At 41.9% G+C, this 14,861-nt stretch overlaps 1 protein-coding gene across 1 annotated transcript in view; it reads right to left on the bottom strand.

Annotated features, from left to right (window-relative positions):
- KCMF1 (potassium channel modulatory factor 1) overlaps positions 1-14,861 on the bottom strand; it is a 68,187-nt gene that overhangs the window by 2,867 nt on the left and 50,459 nt on the right. The window contains exons 4-6 of the mRNA XM_067007310.1: positions 8,091-8,192; positions 4,988-5,162; positions 1,893-2,175 (exon numbers count right to left, since the gene is read on the bottom strand). Of these exons, the coding sequence (XP_066863411.1) occupies positions 1,893-2,175; positions 4,988-5,162; positions 8,091-8,192 (560 nt within the window). The remainder of the gene's footprint in view (positions 1-1,892; positions 2,176-4,987; positions 5,163-8,090; positions 8,193-14,861) is intronic.

Here is a 14,861-nt window from a genome sequence, read left to right on the forward strand (position 1 = left end):
TGAAAGATGTAGAAAGTGGTCTACAAATTGCAAGGTACTATGCAACATACAGTATCAGATGACAGAAAGGGGGCCTTCCAGAAGCTACAACCAGAGTCCAAGGAAAGCACTCAGAGGCCACCCATACTGTGCCCTGGTTGCTGGCTGTCTGGTATAGAATAACTACATAGAGAAAAGTCCCAGATCAAGCTCACTGAGTCTGGAGCTCAAAAAAACAAAAACAAAACCAGAGTGGAGAAAAGGTGGGAAGATGTGTTTTCCAAAGGGCAGTGGGGCAAGACATTCATTCCACTCCCCCAGGCCAGCGAACCCTCAGCAGACACACACACTGCTAGGGCTCCTTTCTGAGGTAGGTACCTAGATCTGTGGCTCTGTGCTCTCTCTCTCTCTCTTTTTTTTTTTGCGGTACGCAGGCCTCTCATGTTGTGGCCTCTCCCATCGCGGAGCACAGGCCCCGGACGCGCAGGCTCAGCGGCCATGGCTCACGGGCCCAGCTGCTCCGCGGCATGTGGGATCTTCCTGGACCGGGGCACGAACCCATGTCCCCTGAATCGGCAGGCGGACTCCCAACCACCATGCCACCAGGGAAGCCCCTCTGTGCTTTCTCTACGTTGAAGCCACATTTTCTGGTAATAATCCATCAGGCACAGTTACTCACTTTGCAGAGATAATACAAAGGTAAATTTCCCACTTGAAACTTCCTCCTTAGATCCATACCAAATGATAGTAAGTACCATTAATTGGGCTTTTATTATATGCCAGATACTGAGCCAGACCATACACATACCTGTACTCCATTTCATCCTCAAAACAAGTTTCATTCTAATGCAGCAAAACTCATGGGATATTATAAAACTGAGGTTTGGAGAAGTGACTTGCCTAAGGTCCAAACTAGTAAAAGCTGGGGCTCTTGACAGGGGTCCTATTTGCAGAGATCTGCTAACATTTTTTATTCTGCATCAACAATATGTCATTTACAACATGTGCCACTGTACTAACAGAGATGTTTAAAAGCATGAGATAAAAGAAATATACATAGAAATAGTGTTTTCTTCTAACATCTAGTTGTCACACACATTACTTTTTGGAGATAACTGATATATTACACTAATTTTCTTCTTCGTTTCACAGTTTTTAACTTTATATTCCTCTCTATTCCATTAAAAGTCCAAATTAGTCCAGGTTCATTATCTGTTGAGCCTACATCTGCTCATTACTGCTCTTTCTAAAATTCTTTTATTTTTAAAAGCCACATAAAATGCCTATGAGGTCTCAGCAGAGGAACATATTTGGTTGCTAATGGTAGTTTTCAGAAGCAAATAAGAACTCTACTCCATCCAGCAGAGCCATTTACTGTGTGTACGAAGTATTTTTTACACTGTGGTGAACCATTTTTTAAAATAGTTATTTTGTGTACGCTAACCACAAAAATTTAAATTCCACTTCTTTAGAAATTCTCAGGAGAAAACCACCACATTATAAAATCTTCTCTTGTACTTTTGGATATTTCACAGCAGACTGAAACTGGCAATAAAAAGACAGCAATGTTAATTATGACAATAAATGTACCTAGTATGTCCCATATATGTAATGATACGATGTTTACATTTTATGGGCAATATGGGAAAAGAAATTCATATCAGATGATGATATACTCACTGTTAGAACAAGACCATCAGCATCCTTAGCTTATCTAAAATAAACTATTATTTTTCATATTTTTAAGGAGATACTGAATATACAGTTTTGATTAGAGATCTGTGAGTTTTAATGGTTTGATCAAAGGCCGAGTCTTTAAGAACACATATAAGCACAAAAGAGAAAAGGTCATCTCAGGCTGCGTGGTGCTAATAAAATACTACTTCTCAAAGTTACATTAATAAATGAACTACCTTGTTAAAAGAAACTGGGAATTCTGGATAGTTTGCTGACTGCTTTCTGTGTTAGCTGTGTTGGTTGTTGCTGTGGATTGTGTGATTGTAGTGGTGACACTGCTTGTGTTAGTACGCCTGGTTGCGTTGCGTGCAGACTCCAGTTGTTGCCGTGCTGCCTGGGCGTGCTGCCGTTCTAGCTGCAGCTGCATCTGCAGTTGTTGTAACTGAGAAGCGGAAGGGCCAGAGGAATTAAGCTGTCCTCCTGCAGAACGTCTCACTCCTGATAACTGGGATAAAAGCTCTGCCAATGGAAATGAAGACATTAATGTCTACTTCAATATGAGGAAAACAAAACGCTACAGATATTCTTTTACCAGAGAACTTATTAAAAATGATCGTCAACAGGGAGGTAACCTGTGGCAACATACAGTTTCAGCTTGGAGCTTAATACCTTTTAGGATGCCTCCTAGAGGCAAGAGGTGTGTATACATATGCATATTAGCTCACATACAATTATTTTTAAGCAAAACACAGCAAATTGTTTTTTAAGTTGTTTGCATAATGGGCTGATTTAGTTACACGTTCTCTTAGTATTTTAGTAAGCTAAGGTGGCTCATCTACTGGTCCAATCATAACATAAACCCTCTCAACATGAACTCCATGAAAGCAGGGATCAATTCTACTGTTTACGATATTCCTGGTTCCTAGAACAGCACCTGACACATAGTAGGCACTCAAACATTTATTTAATGATTGAATGACTCTCAGAATTAAATCCAAGAGACCTGCATCATTTCTAACTGTGACGGTTGTACACCTGCCTCTGCCTTCTTTCTCTGGAACCTTCCGGTACTGCTGTTTGAGGGCCCCAGAGCACCACTGCAGTGAGGACCACCGGTGACGCCCGGGGAAGCTGATTAGCTCCTGGCTGTATAGCCTATTTAGACTCTCTTGTTTGAGCAAGGCTGTGCTCATCAGGAGCCAGGGGGCTCTCTGTCCCTGCCTTCTCATCTAAGTGAGATGCAGTAGTTGCCTTCTCCCACGTGGAGCGTCTATCTGGCTTACATGGATTTGATGATTGCCCTTTCAACATTCCTAGGCTGGCAAAGCTCTTCACCATTAAAATTCATTTCCAGGGCACATTTCTGCCTTACTGCTCACTGTTGTTTTATTCCAGGGGCTCTTAACACCATTCTTTCATATAGTCCATCACTAACATAAACTAATTTTCACTGACAGAAAAAAGCTGAATGGAGAAAGTGTCTCAATTGTGAATTTTGCCCCCAGAAATCACATTAGAAATCACATTAGAGCCTGCTACCAAAGACAGCAGGTAAATATTCCTTCTGGATGAAGAAGTATTTTTTAAAATTCCCCAAACTCAGTTTTTTGGGGCTTACTGCACATCCAAATGCCCAAAGCACATTTGGAATTAAGATTTTACACTGGCTTCCCCGGCGGCGCAGTGGTTAAGAATCCGCCTGCCAATGCAGGGGACACGGGTTTCAGCCCTGGTCTGGGAAGATCCCACATGCCGCGGAGCAACTAAGCCCGTTCACCACAACTACTGAGCCTGCGCTCTAGAGCCCGCGAGCCACAACTACTGAAGCCAACGTGACACAACTACTGAAGCCCGCGCACCTAGAGCCCGTGCTCGACAACAAGAGAAGCCACTGGAAGGAGAAGCCTTGAGGTGAGAAGCACCTCAATGAAGAGTAGCCCCCGCTCGCCGCAACTAGAGAAAGCCCGTGCACAGCAACGAAGACCCAATGCAGCCAAAAATCAATCAATTTTTTAAAAAAAAGTTAAAAAAAAAAAGATTTTACACTGAGTATCTCACATTTTAAGTAAGATTTTATGAATAACACTTTTCCTACTTTCGATGACAGATTTATACTCAGCAGCATTTCAGGTACGCTTTCCACTGCGTGTATACATTTCGGACTTGTACAGGCTCCCTGGACTCTTACTGCTTGCCAGTGCTTACTGTATCTTTCAGGGTCTCAGGCTACAGTGACTTCTGACATTTTGACTGTCAAACCTTGTGCTTTGCTGCTGGATTCCCAGGTTGGCCGTGCATGAGACCAGTGACTTGGCTATGAACTACATGTTCAAATGTTGTTGTTGTTTTTTTTTTTAAATAATTTTTTTCCTATTTATTTATTTATTTTTGGTTGCATTGGTTGTTCGTTGCTGTGTGCGGGCTGTCTCTAGCTGCATCAAGCTGGGGTTACTCTTCACTGCGGTGCGTGGGCTCCTCATTGCGGTGGCTTCTCTTGTTGTGGAGCACGGGCTCTAGGCACACGGGCTTAGTTGCTCCGTGGCATGTGGGATCTTCCCAGACCAGGGCTCAAACCTGTGTCCCCCTGCGCCACCAGGGAAGCCCCAAATGTTTCTTTTTTCTTTTCTTTCTTTTTTTTTTTTTTTTGCGGTACATGGGCCTCTCACCGTTGTGGCCTCTCCCGTTGGGGGAGCACAGGCTCCGGACGCGCAGGCTCAGCGGCCATGGCTCACGGGCCCAGCCGCTCTGCGGCATGTGGGATCCTCCTGGACCGGGGCACGAACCTGCGTCCCCTGCATCGGCAGGCGGACTCTCAACCACTGCGCCACCAGGGAAGCCCTCCAAATGTTTTTTAAAGTAAGATTTTTCCCAAGCTATTAAAACAAGAATGTTCCACAATAATATAGTTCTCAAATTAAGGCAAGGACAAGACACTCCTACTTGACTTTCTTCCATGAGAAGAGCTTAATTCTTTAGTCCTGTCAATTAGTTCTCTTATCTGTGTGCTTGTGGAGGCTGAACCATGAAATTCTGCAAGTCTTTCAACTCTGAAATCTTCTATGATTTTCTTGGGTTTCATTGGAGGCCACAAATAGAACAGAGACTGTTCCTTATTCTTATACCTCTAAGTACTTAAAGAAATGCCAAAATAATATGAACTACTTTATGTGGTCTACTTTAAACATATTTTATACTTATAAAATTTAGAGGAATTTTGTCAAGGAACATGTGGCGTGTGCTAAGAGACTAAGAATACAAATCCTACCAAAAATTTTTAAAGGGAGCCCCACCATCCCCAGCCATTTCCTTTATTAATATGAAACTAACTTACCAGCTATAGGATCCATGGCTTCCCTATTGCTTGGAGAATATGAACTCTGAGAAGAAGAAAGTCCACCAGTAGAACTGCTAGTAAAGTGCATGTTTGATCTACGTGCACGAGGACCTCCCAATCCCCGGCCAGGGTGAAACATTCTACGTACATGTCGAACACCACTCGATTCATCATAACTCCAAAGTTAAGGAAAAAAACTCAAGTATTTCATAGAAAGAAAAAAAAAAAAATCACTCGAGTCCTTGCAAGATAGACATGCAGATTTCCCAAATTATAAGCATTTTAAAATAGCACATTTCATTTAGAATACAAATGGTACAACTATATCTATGAGGGCTATTAACTCTAAAAAAACAGACTCAAATAGAAAGTAACATGAGTATGTGCATACTGTGTGTGTATATTGTGTATGTGTGTGTGTTTTCAAAGAGAAAACAAAGTTTCTCCAGGTGGGAAGAAGTTCCTTCCTAACACTGCCAAACGAGGTGAGAGGCATTGCCTGGTCAGACACCCACGGTGAGACATTCTCTTACCCTCAACTCAGTGTTGAATTCCATGTACGTTCATACCGAAGTAACCACAAATAATAACCAGCAATTTTTTCTATCTGATGAGAACTGTGCTAATATACAGGCTAATTAAATCTCAATGACCAACTGTAATGAGAAACGAACAGTATAAATAATTTAAATTCAGGAGTAAAAGACTCCTTCTGGCTATTAGTTTTAATCTGTCAAGTTTTTTTTTTTTTTTCCAATGCTGCTGCTAAGCAGAAAACCAGATTTGAATTTCTTATACAAGTGGACACAGAGAGAGTAACAGCACATTTATCAAGAAGTCAAACTTCCAGCAGCCTCGACCATCTTATACACCTGCGTGTGAGTTACACTGAAGAAGGTCCTGAGGAGCAAAAAGCTGCCAAAACTCATGAAGACAACACCGTGTTTCCTCCACACAGGTGAGTGTGAATGTGCAAGGAGGGTAGGGAGGGGGGCTGGGTGAACTAGATGTTGTAGTAGGGGAGATCTTCTTTCAAAGCAGCCAATATATGGGAAAAGAATCTAAAAAAGAGTGGATATACATATATGTGTAACGGATTCACTTTGCTGTACAGCAGAAACTAACACAACAGTGTAAATCAACCATACTCTAACAAAAATTAAAAAAAAACAAAACAAAACAAAGCAGCCAACAGACAGCTATATAATGCAGATTAATTTTTGTGTTGACTTCCCAGTTTTTTCAGCTGATGGTTCAGGAGTCATGTGGGGACAGGGTGGGTGGCTCCAGGAAGCCCTCAGGCGCCACCATAATGCACACTGTTTCATGGTGGTATTCGTGACAGTGGCTTGGGTTCTGCAGAAAGTGATGTTGTGATCATCACACTTTGATTTTAAAAAGTATAAAAAGTGCACTTTAGGAAGAGTTCCATCAAAGTAGTTTAAAAAATAAAAAGTTTGGGTGCTTAAGAGGCTTAGAAACAAGTCACTCCCTCATGTCAAACAAAATTACCACACAGTAGCATTTGAAGTACCTGAAATATCAATTTCCAGGAAAACTGCTATGCCAACATTTTGCTTTCTAGAACTCAATAATACTTGTTAGTAATCTAAAATGCAACACATGACTTCTCTTATTCTTATAGTTTGCATAAGTTAATCTTTTCTTGGTAATGAAAGACTCATAAAAATCTTACAAAAATGCATGTAGATGATATGGGACCTTCTACTGAATGGATACTAATTTCACTAGAGGCCCTTGAACTTGCTGAAAAAGTGCAGGATAACAGCATGGTTTTAGTTATTTGCCTAGCTTTCCCATGAAGATGGAGGGAAGCATGGATCAAGCAGAACTCTTGGGTATTGTCATAGGATTCTTTTATACAAAATGAGAAGTGACTCTAAGGCTAAAGTAGTCTTGGCCTATTTGGCTTTTCATATTCTCTTGGAAAAAAACAAAAACAAAAACAAGCAAGCACCGCTTTCTTCATTTTGCTTTTAGTGTCCCCTGCATTTAGGAGAGAGGAAGAGTGGGTTCCTCTGTTCTTTCAGTACTTGTCCTAGACTGGCTCAGTCCAGGCTGATATTCTAATTTCTCAGGATGGGTCCGAATCTTTATCTTTCCATTAGTTTCCACTTATCTTCCCCTAACTCTAAAGGGCCACATTTCTAATTAGAAAATTAGGAATTGTGAGCTAGGGATGGGACCTGTAGGACAAGAAAACCACCAGACCAGTTTCTTCCTCAAATAAGTCTAAGCCTGAATTATGATTGCCAGGAGGCAAGCAGAGGAATAAGAATGAAGTCTGGCAGGGAGACAGGTTGTGTTAGCTCTTGAATTGCTTCAAACTGCAACGAACACTAAAACCTTTACATGAGAACAGAACCCTACGTTAATAGGTGATAGTTTCAGAAAAACAATTCATAACTTGAAACCAGAAGCACCGAGTCTACAAAATTAATTTACTCTGCGGGGCCAGTAATCTCTTGCAGATTATTAGGGAATACTGCCAGGAACTATCATGAGATTGGTTTGGGAGGGGAAGTGGAAATGAAAGTGGGAAAGGAATTTAGAGCTGGACCTGACTTTATGCTATCCCACTCAGAGACTGGGCAGGAAATGGCCCTCTCTGGAGAAGGAAACTCCAAAAGGGAAGGAAGCCCCACGACGCACACCTGCCCACCATCTAGCCTATAACAGGGTGAGGCAACAGAGAACAGGGGTGGCAAGCAAATACATCCTCCATATAGTTAATGAACTAGATTTTAATTTGGATTAGCATTTTCCTCTTTTGTATGAAAACACCCTCCTGAAGACTTATAAGCTGGTCAAATTGTCTTAAAAAAAAAAATCTGATGGTAACGAACTAAAGATGACGAGCAAGGGAACTTGCACTTACTGAGCATGATTAATATAACAGAGCACAGAAAAAGAGAAATAAGAAATTGCACCTCAACACTGAGTCACTCTTAGGAAAAGGTTAAATCAACTAAGATAGTCCAAAAGTTAGTCTTCCTCTTTGGGGATGCCGTCCTTAAAATTCATTGAAATGATAAACGTTACAAACAACTCTTCCCCTTGTTGCCTCTCGAAAGGATATTAAATCTCTAGGGGCTCTGTGTTCAAGTGTAAGATGAGCTGCAAAGTCATCCGTGACATGATTAGGATCGCCTCCAGGCAATGCCGCACATATTGGACAAATCTGAAATGAAAGTAAAGACAGCAGGTTTACTTACAGATGAACACTGATCAGATATCTTTCCGGATGAATACTTTACTGTACATTTTACCTTGACCAGGTTTTAACCAGGCAAAAACAAAGCATATCCTGAACTAGTGAACAGCTGTGGAGGCTGGACAAGAACCGCAGGCATCAGTGCTGTGACTCCACCGAAGCAGCTGTCAGGCTCAGACAGACAATTCTAAACACACAGGTCAAATCTGAGCTCTGGCAACGACTTCCAACAGCCTGGCCGATTCATCTGCATGGTCTAGTAAAACACAGTTTCCATAAAAATAGTTTTTTAGTGTGCTACTTAGTGCACATTCATGTCTAAGTCCAGTCTTATTGGTAAAGGCTGAGACATAAGCTTCCCTAAAGTAAGCTAGACTTGAGGGCCAACATCCAAACAAGACAGCAAAGCTCTTACTAAAAACACAACTGCACGAACTTAAATACTCTGAATGTGGTATGGTAAGACAGACAATGACTACTGATAATACGCAAATATGCTCTCTCGATTCATGAATGGGACTTCCCAGGTGGCGAGTGGGTATGAGAGACCATTTTTAGAACTTTGTTTCCCAGAAGGATGGGAGGTAGGACAAAAGCTGTGATCAGAGCAAGGTCAAGGAGTAGAAGACAACTTCGCTGTGGCCTGAGGGCAAGGGATAGAAGGAGAAAGAAGAAATAAAGCAACGTGTCCACAGGCAGAGGAGGCCTGACAGGTTGGGAACGTGGTTTCTGAAACAGCAGTTTCAACAGAAGCGGTGAAACAGGAGGCAGGAGAGGGAAGGACAGGAAGAATGCACAACTTTCAGGGGAAAGCCCCTTACTCTTCCAGAAATCCAACTGGACAGATGATGGCCTAAGAGAGGTAGGCAAGCCTTGAAGTATGCAGAACTTCAACCTTAAAAAACAGAACCAAGAAGAAAGGTCTGATGCAAAGGAGCACAAGCAAAGGGAGCCACAGGACCTGGACAATGAAAGGTTTCAGCTGGTGCCCCTCCAGGGACAGGAGAGCTGAGGGTACGATTCAGCTTGCCAATACATGTGTCCTGTGCCTACATTTTTTCACCTGGAGTAAAACTGGGCATCTGGTTGACCTTACTGCCAGCTGACAGCAAGTGGGAGAGGAGAGCGGCACTGGAGATGAGGCGGCAGGAAAAAGGCGAGAGCTGGAAGGACAATACTGGGATATGGAGGGGAAAACAAAACCCTCAGATTCCTAGAGCCTAAGCGAACACAAATCCCTATCTCCAATGACTAGAAAGCAGAAGTTCCCGGACTCTGATGTGATCCCAGGTTCCTCTTAATGTGCAAACAGTCAGCCGTCCTGATTATCTGCCTCAGGACTCAGAAATATCCTCAAGAAAACCTAAAGTTGTTCAGGAAAAATAACATTTAAGCAAGACAGCGTGCAAAAGAGTTAGCGAGGTCATGATGGGACATACTTGTGAGGCAAATGAGAGAAAGAAGTAGATAGCTATGCCTGTGTTTTTTCAGAAGATGCCAGAAACGTCCCCCCGCCCCCCCGCCTTTTGGTGCCAGAGAGAAAAGCAATTGGATCTGTTTACAAGTTTACAGATTATCAACTCTCTTCTTACCAGGAATTTGGGTTTTACTGTCTGTACCATTCCTGTGCTGTGACACTGTGGGGTAGAGTCTGATACACTTATTTTACTTTTCACATGTTTCTGTCTTGTCCAGCTAGATTGTAAACTCTTTGAGAAATGCAGGACAGTGAGCTTTCTTTGTTTGGGAACTGTGACCAGATTTGCTAAAAGGAAAAAGACCGACAATGTTTGGAGAAGCAGAAACAACCTCCAGTTGCATGTATGAGATTTTTATCCAAAGAGAAAATAACCACCAAAAGGAAAAGGCATCTTCCTTCTAAGATATCTCCTTTTGGATTGGCCGTTGGATAAAATCCATTTATAACTTGAACTGCACAAAGACAGCTACAGAAGTTGCAGTACTGCGAGGGTGCATGTAAATGAACTTAGATGAGAAGAGTCTCCTTGAGAACATGCATTCCTGGAAGGGAGACAGAATGGGAAAGTACAGGTGCCAAACATACTAAGAATGTCCTAATAAGACTGATAATCTCCTACAAACTAGAAAAGCACCTTTGAGTTAGGGATGTAAAATAGAAGGAAAGTCAAGATCCTTCAATATTGTATATTAATTTCAGTTCTGTAACTCAAAATCTTTTCTATTTCACTGTAGGGATAAGGCAGGAGGAAGGTATTCAGACTGCTTCACTCAGACAGAAATAACACAAAAGCAAACACTTCTCTAGTAACTAGGGATAGAGAATTACCAAGGGTAAGTAAGGAATTACTGGGATAGGAGGACCACCTAGTTTGGCAGCTGGCACAGAAAAATCAAGAGGCTAGATCAGAACCAAGTGGAAGATACTGTGACACTTGGGGCCACATGAAGCTAATTCAGACGAAGACCTGGAAGGGAAAACTAAGTCCTGATGGAACTGCAGGCCTGGTCACCTTACAAGTTTTTACATTTTATACTTAGCAAGCTAACTCATGTTTTAGGATAAAAACTTTGGTAAATCAAGGTTGTACTTTCTGAGAGATAATGGAGGGAACAAGAGGAAGGGAGAAAAAGAAGAGCAAAGTGGGGCAGGAGAAACAGAGAAGAGGTGGGAATAGAGACAGACGCCACCCTGCACCCAGGAGCACAAATGCAGCTTAGCTCTAGTGTGTCTTTACTTCCACGAGATGGTACCTAATACCTTTTACAGGACAGGCAAATTCCACACAAAGGATAAGCTATTAACCCTAAAATTATGAGCCTGTCAACATTAATATTTACCATACTTCTACTGCCACATGATATAGAAATATCTATCACCTGAACAAGAAAATTCCATTTATTTTAAGCTAACACATCAGCTTAAAATTATGACAACACAACACTATAAATCAACTATATTTCAATAAAATAAAAAATTTTAAAAATCACAACAATTTGTCAACGTTAAGGCTTACTGAACTGGCTTAAGTCAGTGCTTCCTAAACGTGCTGAGGATATAATTCATCTGGAGCATTTGTTAAAAATATAGCTTCCTACAAACGTATGGACACCACGGGGGGAAAGCGGCGGGGGGAGTGGTGGCGGTGTGAGGAATTGGGAGATCGGGACTGACATGTAGACACTAATAGGTATAACACGGATAACTAATAAGGAACTGCTGTATAAAAAATAAAATAAAAAATACATATATAAAAAAAGTTTCCTAGACTCCTGCCTAGAAAGTGATTCTAGGGTTGAGAATCTGTATTTTGACAAGGGTCCCAGTTACTTTATAATTAGAAAGTTTGGTAAATACTGCTTGAATATACAAAGGTACTGAAAAATAATACTTACCCTGCTGTATGAAACACCACGTGTGGTCATTAGCTACCCCTCCCCCACATGCTTATTCACAAACGTCCTTGCTATTCTCAGTCGTAGCGATCTTTGCTCTTGCTTGAGTCGTCGTCCCCTTCTGCGTCACCCTGCCACTGAGGGTCACCATCAGTCCTGCTCTTCACCTGCAGCACCTTTGGAAGCCGTTACCCATGTGCTGAGGTGAGACCCCCATGCCAAAAACATAATGGAGTTTCCATATTTCCACATGTTCCCCGTGCATGATGGCCAGTGAGTAACCAGACAGTGCAGATTCTTAACAGCGGTGGTCACCTGTGTGACCAATGTCTAGAACATACCTTCTGAAGTTACTATTCAACATGTAATGAATTCACAAAACCTTTTTCCCTGTGACAGGCTATGTGCATTAAAAAAGAAGTCTAAAAGCAAGCGCCCCATACAATTATCAACCAGTCTAAAGCAAGTTCGGATTTCCCCCAGCTTCCTTCTTGAACTCAAAAACCCTCTCCAGGTGGCATTCTGTCTGGCTGCTATACAGCGCTTTAAAACAACAGGAGAGGAGGATTTAAGTTCCTATGATGTGGTGAGTTCTTTTCCTCTCTCTCGCGCGCTCTCTCTCCTTTGTATGGATAGGCTTCATAATACACTTCTTGCCCATTTTGTACACTGCTACAGAAAAACGCATTTTAAAAACTGCCTATCTGATCCAGCATATAAGCCGGCCTTCACTGAAGCTAGACTGCAGCATTATCGAGACTGGTCTTTCACCAAATTCATTCAGCGGCTGCTGGGGAGCTAGGCAGGTGCTTCTCCATGAGGATGATCCACTGAGATGCATCATCTTCTTAGACCACTTGAAACTGCCCTTGAACTCAGATTCCGGGACACCATGCTTCTTCTCAACAGCAAACACCTTAAGTGAAATAATTGCCTTGGCAACCTGCATTTCTTGACTAGGTTTCTGGATCACAAACTTGATAAACTCATTTCTTTCTGGGATCTAATTTTACACCCATGAGAAACATTTTCTTTTGAGAATACATGTTCAAAAGCTGTGATTTCCTTACATCATCTGCTATTGTTACTTTCCGGTGATACCAAATGCCTGAGGCCTCATTTCTCTGATGATCATGGTCTTATAACAGGCAGCAAAAGCCTCTCTGTAATTTCTACCCTTTTTTGATCCATGTTCGTCCACATAATATAATGATTAAGTTCATCCTGTTTCAAAAGAACAACAGAATCACTCAAACCCTACCACCCTTCCCTTCCCAAATGAGAGCCCAGGTGCCATGATGGTGGAGAAAATGTCACTCCTCTGTACAGGGGCAAACACTTCTCTTTATTGTCCACCAAACCAAGTGGACAAATATTCTGCTTTTAAAGGTTCTCTACTATCTGGCCTCATTTGGCTGGTTCAGTTTTATTTCCCACTACTTCACACAACAATCAATGCCTTACCATCCTCTCCACCTCCTGTGTTCTAACACTGCATCTTGGTTCATGTCTCTTCCCTTGAGTAATATACCATTCCTTCCATTCTGTCCACTTTTTGAAGTAACACCCATTTTTCAAGGCCTACCTCAAGTCACAAAGCCCTGACTCCTTCTTGCATTTTTCTCCAATTGTGTCAGAAGAGCTAGTTTGGTTTTTAGGCATGCTATAAAGTCGTGTGGGTAGAGGCCATGTTTTAAATTTATTATGCTGACAGCCATCGTGCTTTACTCCAAGAATCTGATGACTTCGGAAAGCACTACTTCACACTTGACATATTAGATGTAACGCTCTTGGTTAATAGTTGGAGAGACACATTGAGAAGTTAGGAATACATGAAGTCTTGAGTAAGACCAGCTAACGTTCCCCTAAGCTGTCCTTAATAACTGACCCAGGCATGACCCAGAAGAGCCTTTCTTCCGACATCATCCATCTGAGGGCAAAGTAAACGTTGTGCCCCACCCTGACCCATGTCCTCCATCACAGCTAACAACTCAGTTAACTTCTGCTCAGGCACCCACACTTTCTCTCACACACTAGCCCTTCTGCAGCCCCCATCCTCCTTTGTTTCCCTGTTTTTTGTCTGGTCATTACTTCAAAACTCCTTCCCCCTTTTTCATTCCTCATTCCTTTATTACAGCTGTGAGTCAAGTTATGAAGTTAATCATGGTTGAAAAGATTAAAAGTAACAGCCTTGTATCTGGAGAGTTATAAGTTCTGAAGCAAAATTAAAATGCAGTGAAGCACCTGCCCACTGCCATAGCTCTACTGCCTTCAGAAAAGCTCTGCTTATTTCTTCATCCTTATGTGAATGTGCTGTTTTTCCCCAATAATAACACAAGAAAGAATATAATTTCAAGCCAAATAATTTTCCTGTGTTGTTTAATACTATACTAATTTTTTAGTGTAAGGTCACCTAGGTTTTCCCAAGCTAGCTTTGAAATCAAAGTTCACTACATGATGTGTTCTGGCAACTTATGTGCTTACTGTGCTCTGAGTTCCAAACAAGGTGTCCAAAGGACATTTACAAAAATAGCCTCTTTTTAAAGTAGGGGTCTTCCTTTTTTACGATATTTATGTAGACTATGTAGTAAATTCAAATAAAAACATTTAAGTAAAGCCTTGTGAGTGTCGTTTAAGAGAAGGGCAACTTCTGGAAGTGCGATAAGCATACCTTCTCTTGTGCTGCTCTTGACAACTGTGTCCTTATTTCTGTAAGTTAAAGGACTTATGCTGTGAAGTCCAGGTAAGAAAGTTAAAGTTCTGACTGGTTAAATGGGCCATACTGTATAATTTTGTTACTATGGATTAACTAATTCATTAAGTATTTACTGAGTAAATACTTAGGTACAATTCATGTCTGGGGCACAATTTGTGTCTCTCCTTTTGAGGAACTCTTAAATTCAGCTCTAGAAATACCATGGGCTTGTTCTGTAAGGCAGATTTTCTGATCAACTGCAATTCAATGTTTTTTTTTTTTTGCGGTACGCGGGCCTCTCATGGTTGTGGCCTCTTCCGTTGCGCAACACAGGCTCAGCAGCCATGGCTCACGGGCCCAGCCGCTCCGCGGCATGCGGGATCCTCCCGGACCGGGGCACGAACCCACGTCCCCTGCATCGGCAGGCGGACTCTCAACCACTGCGCCACCAGGGAAGCCCCCAATGGGGGTGTTTTAAACGCAGTTTCTTTTACTGAAAAGTGGTGACCCAAAGGAGCTATTATAATTCAAAGCCATGACATACAAAACCCCTCACATGCATTATA

Source organism: Kogia breviceps, chromosome 11 (assembly GCF_026419965.1).
Source record: "Kogia breviceps isolate mKogBre1 chromosome 11, mKogBre1 haplotype 1, whole genome shotgun sequence".
NCBI lineage: Eukaryota > Metazoa > Chordata > Mammalia > Artiodactyla > Physeteridae > Kogia > Kogia breviceps.